We start from the raw sequence: 13,523 nt of genomic DNA, 5'->3' as shown, positions 1-13,523 counted from the left end.
CATTTCCCAACACGAAAAATTAATCAGATCACAAATATAAAGAACATTTAAACTAACCTTCTGTACCAGAATGCCATCAGGCAGTGCTTCAGACTGACAGAAGTTATGCAAATTGGTTCCCTCTATTAGCACAACATGCAGCTTGAGGAAGAAAAATCTGTTAGAAACAATTCAATTTCCCAAGCTGACAGCAAAATTAGAATTTGTGGCTCACTGTTCCCTTTAACTGGAGTTACAGGGGAAAAAAAAGCACCACCCCCTCAACTCTCCAATACAGAAGGATTTTGGTCAGTGTGCTGTTCCAGAAGCCCCCTCATCTTAAAAAAGAAAATACCCCCAAACCACCATCCTTCAGGATTTTACCCAGTGATTCTTCACTGGAACCAGCTGGTGTAAAACTGGAGTGCTGCCCTGACATTGTTTCACCCAAATGCTACACGGCCAGAAGGGGGTAAGCATTCGAATGCTTTTTCTGGACCTTTTAGCTCGCTGTCTGTCAACGACTACCTGTTACTGGAACGTGTCACGAGCACTATTCAGATGGCTCCACCCATTTACTGAGCCTGCACAGCAGCCACGGCCCGGCGCGGCCGCGGCTCGGGGGTGTTACAGAGCCCGGGCTGCTGCCACCGGGCAGCGCCACGTGTGCCTCCGGTACTCCTTTGGGAGCGACGCCCGGTCCACGGCCCGCACCGCTGCCCCTCGGGGCCGGACCGACACACCGACCCGGCCCCACGGGCCGGACCCGCCCCTCGGGCCGGCCCCGCCCCTCAGCCTGGCCCCGCCCCAGAGGCCCGGCCGGCCCCACGGCCCGGCCCCGCCCCTCAGGCCGGCTCCACCCCTCAGCCTGGCCCCGCCCCAGATTCCCGGCCCCGCCCCTCAGCCTGGCCCCGCCCCAGAGGCCCCGCCCAGCGTGCTGCGGCCCGGCTGCCGCCAGGGGGCGTTTGGCGCTGCGGCCCCGCGCCCTGAGGCAGCGCGAGGCGGGCCGCGCTCCGCTCCGCGCCGCTCCCGCCCCGCCGCCCATTGTCCCCGCACCGCCCCTCGCACCGGTGCCGGTGCTGAGTCACGGCCAGCTCGGCGCTACCCGGGGCCGTAGGTGTCGCGGAGAGCCCTCCAGCCATCACCTGAGCAGCGCCATGGGTACGGAGGCTGCCCGCGCCTTGCTGGAGCGCGCCGGCAGGGTCACCCTGCAGACCGGCAACCTGCTCAACTGGGGCTGCCTGCGCAAGAAATGCCCGGCCACCCCCAGCGAGGAGGTGAGGGGCGGGCCGGGGCTTCCCTTCTGGACGCCTCGGCGGAGGCTCGCCCTGGGCCGAGGGGGGCCCGGGCCGGGCTGCGGGCGGGACGGCGGCTGAGGGAGCGCCGGGTGCCGCTCCCCGGGCGGTCCGAGCGGCGTCCGGAGCGGGACTCGTCCCGGCGGGGCACGGCGTGGCCCGGTGCCCGTCACGGCGAGGGGGGCTTGGCTCCCGAGCGATCCGCTTGCCGGTGCCCTCGGGAGGCGCGAGATGGGAATGACAAAACTGAATTTTGCTTGTTTGTTTTCGTCCGGTCGTTGCGTTCCGCTCTGTTGGGAGGTCGGGCCCCCCGTACCCCCGGAAGCACTTGCCCTGAGAAGGAGCGAACCCAGCCTTCTGTTCTCGGGAATGAAGGATTAAAACACTTAAACATTCAGGTGCTGTCTGTAATGGCAAAGGAGATCCCTTATTCTTCTCTAATAGGATAAAATTATGCATAGATATGCATAGACCTTGCATCACAGATGATGAAAATTCTCTTTTCTAACCTGAACTTAATTTCTTTGTAGTGACAGGTCTTGTGAAAAGCAGCTGTTGTGTTCTTTGAAGTGTGGAGCTGTCATTCTTCGTTAAATGTTAAGGTCTTTGAAAAGAGCTTTTTAATCACCACTTTAAAAGTATTGCCTTTAGCGGTATGTGTCAATACTTAGAACAATTCTCATAAAATGTCAGGAGATCCCGTGGCCGTGAACTTCAGAACCACTGTATCTGCTGTTTCATCATGACACAGTAATCTCAGAATGGCCAGCTAATAATTAAAAAAGCTATGGAACTGACTGATTATTGCTATGTAGTGACACTAGTGATAGCCTAGAGGTTGGTTGGTTGCATATTAATCATGCACAAGGGGAAGATAGGTGTCGGGGAGGATGATGTAACAAGAAGGAAGAATTCATCATACTCTTGTTTAGCTGTCATGTGGTCTTAACATTTTATTTGGCCTGGTTGCTTATTAAACATTCTGTGATCTGTGTGAAATAGGGCTGGATTCTTTAACAAAGACATAGCTGTGTCATGATGAGCACCCTTGTGTGGGTAGTTTCTGGAGGGCTGTTAAGAGAGGCCAGTGTGCATAACTAATAGTTAAGGTATTGAAATTCACTTGTTTACAAAGGAATCTGCTGGCTTTCCAGAGTTGCTGTACATCCAAAAGCAAATAATTATTATTTAACTCCTCTGTTGGACATAGTTAGTTCTCAGTGGCAGAATGTAAGCTAAAATTTTGCAAACTGTGAACCCCTGTGTTAGGAGATGCAGCTGTGTTTGGAAAAGCTGATCAAAGCAGTGGAATACACTGCAGTTCCCGCATGGCCTGAGGGCTAGGGAGTGGTGTGCTTTGGAGTCAGAGGCCTGTGCATAGGATCCGCAATAGAAATATGTCCTGTGATGGTTGCAAAGCAGCAACATATAAAAATTTAGTACTGTCTCACTTGCCCTCAGAAAGGAAAAGATAACGATCTAAATTGTATCAAAATAGGATAAAGAGTTATTTTACTAAAGAGTTATTGTGCTTAGCTATTTACTGGGGGGTCAGTTCTTGCTGTTTTGGTCTGGGGGTTTTTATGCTACTTTAAAGGATGGAAGGAATGTATAGTATTTGTGTTCACAAAGTATTGTTCCTGTATTGTGTCTGATATCAGGCAGGGATGTTGACTTCTAGTTTGTGCTTGGTATTAGAGCTCTCTGAGTTAGGTGTCATAGGAAATGGCTGTTTAATGGTACACAAAGTAGGTATACACACAGTTATAAAATACACTGTGGAAAGTGAAGTAAAGCAGAAGCTGTGGAAGTGCTCCTACCTATGGCAGGTGGCAGTCAGACAGTACCTGTACTTAACTCCTGGGATGGATCAGACTCAAGCTACAGCGCTGACACAGCTGCAGCACTGGTACTGTATAAAATTAGTTAGCTGATTTAATAGTTATGTCTTGCTATGTTCAAGAAAATCCGTGATCAGAGTCTTAGTCGAGTTTATTTTGCATCTGTGGATGAAGGAAAAATGCAAGTGTGGGGTAGGATCTGTAGGTTTCCCTTACAGTTAGGAAGGACTTGAAAGCATTAGTGGTTTGGCATAGTGGAGTAGGTGGGCAGTAAATGGGAAGAATTGTATGCATCATGAAAAGGGAAGTAATTAATACAATGAGCATTTACTGGTTGATTGTAAAGTCTCATTTCTACAGTGTCACGGTACTTACGCTCTTATCTGACTACTTTGTAACTTAAGAATTTCTGCACAAAAAAACCCCCAGACCCAAAAAAACCCCAAACCACCCCATGTCCTAGTTCTTGCTTGCTTAGCATTGTACTTTCCTTTAAATATGGCATTGGCCTGAGAAATAACTGAAGTACAGTACTTGTAAAATTCTGTGAAAGAGGAGAGAAAAATCTGTAAGTAAACTAGTTTGAGCACTCATACAGATATACATTCCTTCCATATACAAGCTCTGAAGGAAGATTATCTTCTGTGGGATGGTGTTGTTAGTTTGGCTGTGCAGTCTGTCCTACACATCTCTGTACGGTTGTGTTTGTGTGCTGCTGGAACGTACCCCCGCTTCAGTGTGAATAAATGTTTTGTAGGTGCGGGACTGCATCCAGAAAACACTGACTGAGTGGAGCTCAAAGATCGGCCAAGACCAAAATCAGGTAGGAGAGGTGTTATGCATCTTACCCACGTTACACGTGAAACCAGAGAAACAGGTAGTTGGTAACGCTTCTAAAACTTACAGTAACTATCAAACTGTAAAAGTATCTGCAGCTCCAGATACCTTGAAGGAATATTTCTTAAGTCCCCTTCTTGCCTTAATGTTTAGTAAATTTGGAGAGGTTAAGAAATATCAATGTAAAGAGAGAATCCTGTTGATGACAGGTAAGGTTGTTCTTGGTAAAATAAAAGCAGTGGTCTGTAAGATTTTAAATTAATTATGGGGGCAGGTAAAAGTAAATAAAATCTGTGTACCTTAGAAGTTTGCTAGCATGCTTGTTAAAACTCAGTGAAGAATTCTCTGAACAGTGGAGATCACAGATGGCTAAACACCATCCCATTTGGAGGGGAGCTCTGAAGTATCTGTTGTCTCAGAAATATTTCTGAAGATACCAAAATGGCAATTTTTCCCTTAAGAGCTAAAGACTTCCACATAAGTCTTCAAGCCACAGACACGAACATCTGACACAAAGATCTTGGTGTATTTTCCTGCTTCTCTTTCATTTTTGCTTCTGAAATTCAACAAAACAGTAATAGGACCTCACTAAATGTATTATTTACTCTATGAAATATTAGGAATAATTCAGGGAAAAAAAAAAAGGGACCCCCAAAACAAAATAACAACAGGAAGAAACCTAAAAAAACTTTCTAAATGGTTTATTTGGGTTTTGTTACCAGTATTTCTATAATGGGGGCATCAGCTGCGCGTTGCTACATTCCAGACTGAAGTGTGTGGGGCAATTATTGCTGAATGATTTGTGGAAGAACTAATGATTGCTCAAGAAGACAACAAAAACAAACACTTGTCTCTGCCCAATGTAGTCATCCATTTAAAGTAGATTATTTAGTATAAGCTAGGTTTTACTGTAAGAACACATTACCTTGCGTAATTCCAAATTCTCTCATTAATTATATTGATACCCAGTAATTTAAAAAAAAGTTACATTTTGTTTAAAATGCTGATTGTATGGAGTAACTCAAAAGCTTACTTGAGAATCATTTGGTAGCACAGCAAAAATTAGCGAAATTGGGGCAGTGTTGAGTGTGCCTGTAATACAAAGTCTTATGTAGGTAAAGACTTAAAGAAGTCACCTTGTGCCAGCTGACATGAGATGTCAGCCTAATCCTAAATAAGGTCGGGGTCAAATTATTACTGTATTAAATTAGTATTTTACAGCATTTTCACTACAGGTTTTTCATAAGCTTCACTTAAATTACAAAATACTTTTATACAAAGATGTTTTTGTCCAACACTCAAACCTCCTAATTCTGATGTGGTACTTTTCAGCTGTCATGTGGCTTTTTTAAAGCAAGGTCCTTTGAATTGCCACAGCAGTCTTTTCACATGATAAAATCAGAACTACTACAACAACTGAGTCTTGTTCCAATAATTCTAATCAATTTAGAATTCATATTTTCTATATTAGGGTCATATAGGGCCTTTCTTATACCTGCATTATTTTGACATCCCCTCAGTGATCAAGAGGCCTTGGGTTATTCTTTCTGTCTTTGCATTTTTCTACTATTTTTGTTCTGTAAGGCACTAGTTTTTTCTTTTTTTCTTTCTTTTGTTTTTTGGGGTTTTTTAATTTCTTAAAAACATTCTTCAGGAGCTTACTGTCTCCTCTTGACGAGTTGCTCCTAAGTCTCATGTACTTACTACAGGAAACACTGGAGGTTCTGGAATGTACTGTAGCTCAAGCTATAGAAAAAATAAATCCTGAAGAAAGGGATGAGTTGAAAGTATCAGGTAAGAACATAGTCAAAAATCCAGTGGCATGGAAAGGTTTCATACACCGTCATTAACAGGATATTCATATATGGGTTTTTTTTGTTCTCTTTAATAAATGCAGAATGAAATTACACTATTGCACACTATTGTTCTTATACATTGGCTAAGAAATTCTTGAATTAGTATTTCAAATTTTAAAGCAGCTCAGCATTTTTCTAATTTAACTTACATCACTTCAAGGTATTTTAAATGTATTATGTGAGTCTTTGACATTTTTGAAGCAAAATATTACAGATAATACTGGAATTAAGAAATAGCATTGGAAGCACATTTGTTTGCATAATTTTTCCAGGTTGAATATGATGAACTTGAAGGAGGCAGTCCAAACTAACACTAGTACATTTTGAGTCTCAGTAAGTTGTGAAGAAGTCTGTTCGTACTATTACATTTGGGGTTTTTATACAGGTTGTTACGGTTATTGCTTCGTGTCTTGATGCTTTACAGCTTATTACATCATCTAACTGGATGATTTCTTGTTCTGAGACTGCACAACAGCATTGAAATTTAAGAGAATGGGGTCTTTATTGGGCAGTCACCTTTCAAAAAATTGGGGTTTTTCCAATTTCTTAAGTAATTGGTGTATATTCTAAAACTGTTTTACCCAAAAACTCATTAATAGTGCGTATAGCAAAAGTAAAGGGCTGTATATTAGTAATACCTGGCTTGTTTAGTTATTGATTCCAATTTGTTTGAAAATAGCAAAGCTTTTCATCGTTGGATCAAACTCTTCATCGATCAGAGATGCAGTTGACCTGGGTAAGTGTGGAACTCAAATTCAAGTTAGGATTTCTTTTTTACTCTAGAACTTAGATGGAAAAAGTTCTAATGTTATTTCTAAGAGGTGTATTTAGTCACTGTCACAAATATATGCTGTTTTCCTATTTAGAGAGGCTTAGTTAATCAAGTCTATTTGCACAGTAGTTCAGTCAGTAAACTTATTAAATGGATCACAGTGACCTTGGATCCACAAACTCAAATCTGATTCCTTGCTGCAAGCAGGAGCAAGTTTTTATTCTTTCACACAAAACTTGATAAAAAGTAAATAGCATGTGATGTTTTAATAGCAGTGATTCAGCTGTTCTTGCCAGTTCTTGTTAGTTGCATTTAACATCGTGAACTTTGCTACTAACTGTGTAGTCTTTCAGAGATTATTTAGGAAGTAAAATAATGCTGCAAGTAGCTGATGAAATAGCTAAGTTTTACTGAAAATGCCATACAGTGTCTCTACATAAAGCTGTGTTGATTTTATGTAGCAGTAATTGTGAGCAGCACTGAATTTCACTGTTCTGGAAGATTGTTGTGCTTTAAGGGGTGACCTAAGAAGAAAGGGTCAGATATCATTTTTCTCTACTGATACCCCAGTTAATAGCCTATTTATTGTAAATTTTATTACCATTAGTCAAACATACAATAATGGACTCCTCCTCTTGAAGAAAATAATTAATTCAGCTAGGTAGTTCTATTCTGTTTGCTGAAGAGGCCTCATGAATTGCATTTTTCCTAAAGTTCGGTGACACTCCAAGACTTCCACTTTTCTGTGGCAGATCAAGTCTCTGTATTTGGTGTGCTTTTAGTCAAACTCCTCACACATATCAAGTACTTTTCTTAACCCATGTCCTGTACTTGAGTTATTGTTCAGAATGAAAGCTACAAATTTGAAAAGAAATTGAGAGTGAAGGAATAGAGAATTGTCATCAGAATCTTCAGAGAAAAATACAGTTCTAACATTGAAAAGGAGGAAAAAGCTTCATGCTTTTGTTCATTTTCTGTTGGTTTTGGGTTTTGATGTTTTCTCATTCCCAAGACCTGGAATCTTTAGCTGTGTGCTTGAATCTTTGCTGAAAAGGCTGTGTTATTATTCTTGACTGCAGATACACTCAGAGTTTCAAATGGTGAATGGAGAGCTAGCAGAGTGAAGCAGGAGGTGTGGTTTTTGCTAAATTTGATGAGTCATGCTGTTTATGTTCATATCTGACAAAAGATTTGCAGTGTCTGTTCTTCTTCCTCAGCGTGTTCTGCCCTCGGAGTTGCTCAGCTAGACTCAGTCATTATTGCCCCACCTCCTGTTGAAGATGGAACTAACCTGTCCTTGGAATATTTGCAGCCTTATTGGAAAGAACTTGAAAATCTTGTTCAAAACAAAAAGATTGTTGCCATAGGTACCTCCGACCTAGATAAAATGCTGTTAGAGCAGCTGTATCTGTGGGCACAGGTGAGAACCAACTTCCTATTCATAGCATTTCTTAGGACAGAGTAACTGCTTGCTTTGTTGGCTGACACATTGTTACAAACTTCTATTATAAATGGTTTTATATACAAAATGTTAATTAGCCCTGTTATTTTCAACATTTTGTGGACGGTCATAATGTTGAAGGTGGGGGAGAGTCAAATATGACTGTTGCTTGTTCAGTGTTCTTGCATACTGACCAGCGACAGCTGGAAACCACACGTCTGTTCAGTAGCAGCTTCTTTGAAGTACTGAAGGTTTGAGTTCTGGATTCTTTTATACTTAGGAAAGACTACAAACAGTACTCTTAAACATGCAGATTTATTTCAGTGTCTGAAAATGTATTTTTTTTTCACTTCAAGCTGTGTTACAAAGAGAGGGATTTCCCCTTGGAAAAAATTAAGTTTTGATGGTAAGCTTAAATATAAAGATGAAGACAGGCTCTGAATGAAATTACGCAGTACTTTGTTGTCCAGAGTGACTAATTCATAGCACCATAAAATGGGTTGAAAGGTCATTTAATTCCAAACATCCTGTCATGGGCAGGGATGCTTTCCACTAGACCATGTTGCTGAAAGCCACATCCAACCTGGCCCTGAACGCTCCCCGGAATGGGGCAGCCATCCGGCACTTTTCTGTGCCTGAGCACCCTCACAGTGAAGAATTTCTTCTTAATACCTTAGCTAAACCTGCCTCATCAGTCTAAAGTGATTCCTCTTGTCTTATCACCATATGCCCTTGCAAAAAATCCCTCTCCAGCTCTTTTGTAGCCCCTTTAAGGTACTGGAAGGGACTCTTAGGTCTCTCTGGAGCCTTTTTTTCTGCAGGCTGAAGAATCCCAGCTCTCTCAGCCTGTTCCCACAGGAGAGGTGCTCCAGTCATCTGATCATCTTCGTGACCCTCACTGTTTTATGTACACTGAGAGAGGGCAATTGCAGGATTTAATGACCATCTGCATGGTGATCATGAAGGCAGTTTGTGAGAAGAGAGAAAGTTAGTGGAAGAGCACCCTTTTTAATTTCATCTGATTTGAGCACTTGCCTGGAGGCATGCAAGATTGCAAATTAATATATCCTTAACAAAAATGTATTGGGATTTTTTAATTTGAAGTCTTTTTCAAACCAACATCCCTACAGTGCTTTTACTAGTGAGGGAGGAAAAAAAGCTGCTGCTGTTTTGGGAGCACAGTGGATGGAAAGCCAGAGTGCAATGGGTTAGCACTCATTGTGCTATGGCAGCACCTGAAGTTAGATCCCCCTCCTGCTTTGGGCTGTGTGCTGCAGGGAATTGCAGGTCGTGCAGCTGCCTACATTAATTAATCATGCAGACTTAATTAGCTCAGACTTCAAAGCAATGGTCAAAGGCAAATTGTTCAAAGCAAAATTTCTGTTGTAATAGAAGGCATGGGGAAACAGCTAATATAAGTACATTAGTATTTTTTTCTAACAAAAGTATTTTGTTACTTTCAGGTGAAACCAAGTAGTAATCAGGTGAACCTAGCTTCCTGTTGTGTGATGCCACCTGATCTCACAGCATTTGCAAAAGAATTTGACATACAGCTGTTAACTCACAATGATCCCAAAGGTAAGACTTTGCCAATTAAGTTAACAGAAGACTTCTGAATGCTTTTATTCAATACAAAATCAGGAATAATCTTCCCTGAACTTCAAACTTTGTTATATTTGAAGCCTGAACCAAGGATTCGTAAAGTCTCTTCTTTGTAAAACATTTCTGTTAAGTTACTGCTGTTACTTCCTCCCCTCTCCCCTGCCCCTTCTTGAAACAATCTTGCAGCCTTGGATAATTTCTTGAAATACTTCTAATCAGAGAAAACAAACTAAATAGAAGAACAACCTACTGAGAAATCTGTGCTATGTTTATTTCCACAAAATGTGGAATGAAATGTATTAAATGTGTTGCTGAAGACCAGTAAATGACAAATGAAAGTGTGCTTGTCTGGAACTTGTGAAATAGACTACATAGAAATGTTGATGGTCAGTTGATTTTTGAGTAGTTTGGTAGTACTAGATCTGTAAAATTACTAATCTTTAAGTAGGATTTTTTCAAAGTCTTGCCTTCTTCAAATAACATTATTGCAAAAAGAATTGTAAATACTTCACTTTTCAATGCAGTGATTCTTTTGCTAAATTAGTGAAGAAATTGGAGGCTTTCCTTTGAGCTGTAGAACTGAGTTACCAGCTCTCTACAATATTCTGGGATAGAACATTTGTTTCTCTCATACACCATCTATCTTCTTCACTCTTAAGAATACCTTAAGAGGGTTGGACACCTTAACACCTTGTTGGAATAATAAAAAGTCTTAATATTTAGTTAATTCCTTCCTTACATTCTTGGTTATGACTAATTATTCATGGTGATACTTTTCCTTCCTTCTCCTTTTTTTCCTATTGACCCCAAAGAAAAAATGTATGAAGCATTTCTTATGAAGTATATACTTCATAGTAGCACTGTTACAACTAATGAATTTCATCAGTGCCTGAGCAAGATTTATCATTGCTCTGGCAGCATGCAAGATCAATTTCCAGTCAATCTGACAATTTCCATGTCTTGTTAAGTCCAAATACAACTGGCAATTTAATAAATACTCTCCATTGAAAGTCATGAAATGAAGGAGGATTTGATAGAAAACAGCACAAGTTGTGATTCCTTTATGTATTGTCTGCTCAGCCTAACTTTTCTGTAATGGTGACCTGAAGAGTATCAAGACTGTTTTTTGTGAGCATTCCTCACCAAAGACATTGTTCTCTTGATGAACATTCCAGAGGAAACTAGGATTTGTACTTGGCTTCTTTTCCTGCTTTGTGGCATTTTAACTCCATTTTCTTAAAGCTTTCTGGGCTAATGGTAATTATGAGCCCAGTTATGGGAGATGCTGTAAATGTTGAGTTTCCAGTGACTGCAGAGGTAACTGAACACTCAGTACTTTGCTGATTTCAGCCCTATGCTTTACTCACCTCTGGTTTGTATAGCTAGCTTCTCAAATTTAATTTTCATTTTCTCCCACTGACTCTGCTGATCAACTCCCATTCGATATTCCAGAGTCTCAGTTAGTTTTGTGGGAAATACTCAGTGTTGCAAAGGAAGTGTCCTGAAGATTTATTTTGTAATATTCAGCTGCTTTTACCCTTAATGCATTCTGGAAGAGTGGATCTGAGGGGTAGGTGGTACCACTTAAGATCTTGACTGTAGGAAAAGGCTTCTCTTACTAAGTGTTGCTTTTCGTAGCTGTTTACATGACATTGTTTTAAGCACAAATATCCCTTTTTAACTTCAGAATTACTTTGTGAAGCAAGTTTCCAAGAAGTTCTCCAGGAAAGCATCCAGAACGTGAAAGCAAACGAGTGGATTCCTTTATGGCTTCTGCGGTACTCAGTCATTGTTAAGAGCAGAGGAATTATCAAGTCCAAAGGCTATATCATACAAGCTAAAAGAAATGCATCTTAAAACACTTTTTTTTTTTTTTTTTGTAAAAGCTGTTTAAATTTCTTTGGGATGGGGGAACATTGCATTTTTCATAGAAAGATTTTTACAGCATTTATAATGAACTATCAAAAGTTGTAATTATTCAGTGTGATGTCAGTAGGAGTGTCTGTGGTGTTCTAACACTGTTTTTATTTTTTAACTATTGTCATTCAAAATATGAAATACTTGGGGGCTTTTTTAATTGAAGTTACCTATAGAGTAAGTTTGAAATAATTTTCTTTTTATGACCAGTTCACTGTAAAAATTATTATATTTTAGCTGCCATTAGGTAGTATGGAGAAACATATATTTTTGGTTTTTTAAAAAACAAATTTCTCTTAAATCATACTTACCTGGTGGGCACACATTTCAAGCATTCAAGGACTAGCTTTTATAGAAAATTGTCATCTTCTATGATACAATACCCCCCAAAAATGGTCTCATTACTTGGTGTGTGTGTATATATATATATATATATAGGCAAGTCAGCTGTTTAATTTGCAGGGATGGGAAAATTGGTTTATTTTTTAATAGAATGGAAAAGACCCCTATGATTTAGAAGAAAATGCATCTTCCAAATTACTTTCTGACCATTACTTGAATTCCTTTTGGCTTCTTTGTGCCTCGATACGCTTCATTTAGTGTTCGCACAAGTGTGATGGCATTTTTACTGTTTGAAATAGAAAATCTATTAGTAGTGAATGTTTGAAATAAGATTTGAAAACAAGCAATGAAGAAATCTGTTAATCAAAAACTGAATTTTGCCTGTCTCCTTCTGAACTGTGGCTTGTTTTTTAGCTACTTGTGAACTACGCAATCAATTAGCCAAGTGGAATAGACAGTAAATGGTGATACTGTTCATTAAAATTAATTACTTCTTTTGCACTTGCCTGGAAAGTGTGTTGCTTGAGTGCCACTCAGGAAAGAGGAAGCAAGGCTTCACTTGAAATTAGGTATCTTTCTGATTGGCAGCAGCTTAGTGCACTGGCTTTTTAATCCCACAGAGATTGCTGCAGCTAAGGCAAGGCTTTTGGTTTAATGTAGTCTTTCTAGCAAAAAGGCCTTTCCTTTGCCTTTAAATCAGAGTAGATAGCTAAAGTTCAACTTGTAGTTTAGTAGAAACTTTGATACCAAGGGTCTAAAATAGTCGTTTACATCTCTATTTCTGACAGGGGCACGGCCTCATACTGGTAGTAGTCATTACTTGGTTGTACGTATTTTGAGATTTGGACTGTGAGGGAATGAATTTTCACCAACATCTTTCAAATTCTTCATATAGGCAGCAAGTGGAATTTGAATGCCTGTAGGTGGTGTCTGGAGTGTCAGCTTCCTAGAATCCATTCCACTAAGTTTAATGATGAAGGTTTTTCAAGGTATCTTAGTCCTCAAATACCGTATTTGTAGTGGCAAATAGCAGGAAATTTTCTTTGCTTCTTCAGTTCTTTTGATAAATGAGAGAAACAGGGAATTGAAACAAGTAATGCATCAATAAAAGTTTGGATTTTTTTTCTCTTAATAAAACTGTAGTGGTTTCTTTTTAATGTTGGGCCAGTGTGCATCAAATATACACGAGTTTAATTTTAAACTTCCCCACTAGCTCTGTGTTCTGTGCTTATGATTTAACCAGTACCTGTAAGCTGTCTGTATTTGCCTGATTCTGTATCGTATTAGACTTGTGCGTGTGCTGTTTTTTACATTGAAATGCTACAAAACAGGAACTGTGCTAAACCTATGGAAATGCTGCTCTAGTGGCTTTATGATTTATTTCCCTTCTGTAAACTGCTAATGGCTTGCTTGCTGTAGAAAAGTACCTTTTAAGACATTACTTATTATTACTTATTACAATAACGCTTCATCAAGTTACCACATTATCTCATTCGTTTGGTTTGCATCGAGGCGGGCGGGAAGGGTTTTCCTTCCATTGGAAACCTGAAAGTTTAACTAAAATTTTAAATGCCCGTCGACGTTTTAGTGCAGCATGTCACGCTGTCACACGTTTTACACTTTTCCAACTGCCCGCACGCC

The 13,523-nt window shown here is 40.4% G+C and overlaps 1 protein-coding gene across 1 annotated transcript; it reads left to right on the top strand.

The window, feature by feature from the left end:
• The first annotated feature begins 1,000 nt into the window (after positions 1–1,000).
• Positions 1,001–13,483, top strand: GCLM (glutamate-cysteine ligase modifier subunit). The gene is made up of 7 exons (XM_040072373.2): positions 1,001–1,256; positions 3,873–3,938; positions 5,662–5,746; positions 6,488–6,544; positions 7,798–8,000; positions 9,485–9,599; positions 11,311–13,483. Exons 1-7 carry the CDS (start codon positions 1,137–1,139, stop codon positions 11,478–11,480), a joined length of 816 nt encoding a protein of 271 aa, XP_039928307.1. The 5' UTR covers positions 1,001–1,136; the 3' UTR covers positions 11,481–13,483.
• The last annotated feature ends 40 nt before the right edge of the window (positions 13,484–13,523 follow it).

The sequence above is a fragment of the Hirundo rustica genome, chromosome 9 (genome assembly GCF_015227805.2).
Source record: "Hirundo rustica isolate bHirRus1 chromosome 9, bHirRus1.pri.v3, whole genome shotgun sequence".
Taxonomy (NCBI): Eukaryota; Metazoa; Chordata; class Aves; order Passeriformes; family Hirundinidae; genus Hirundo; species Hirundo rustica.
This window is presented reverse-complemented; position numbering and strand designations above follow the sequence as displayed.

Bases quoted from the DNA above. Each gene is read 5' to 3' on its own strand.
- GCLM (XM_040072373.2), top strand. From the start codon at position 1,137: ATGGGTACGGAGGCTGCCCGCGCCTTGCTGGAGCGCGCCGGCAGGGTC. The intron at 1,257-3,872 runs GTGAGGGGCGGG...AATGTTTTGTAG, and splicing joins CGGCCACCCCCAGCGAGGAG to GTGCGGGACTGCATCCAGAA. The intron at 3,939-5,661 runs GTAGGAGAGGTG...TACTTACTACAG, and splicing joins TCGGCCAAGACCAAAATCAG to GAAACACTGGAGGTTCTGGA.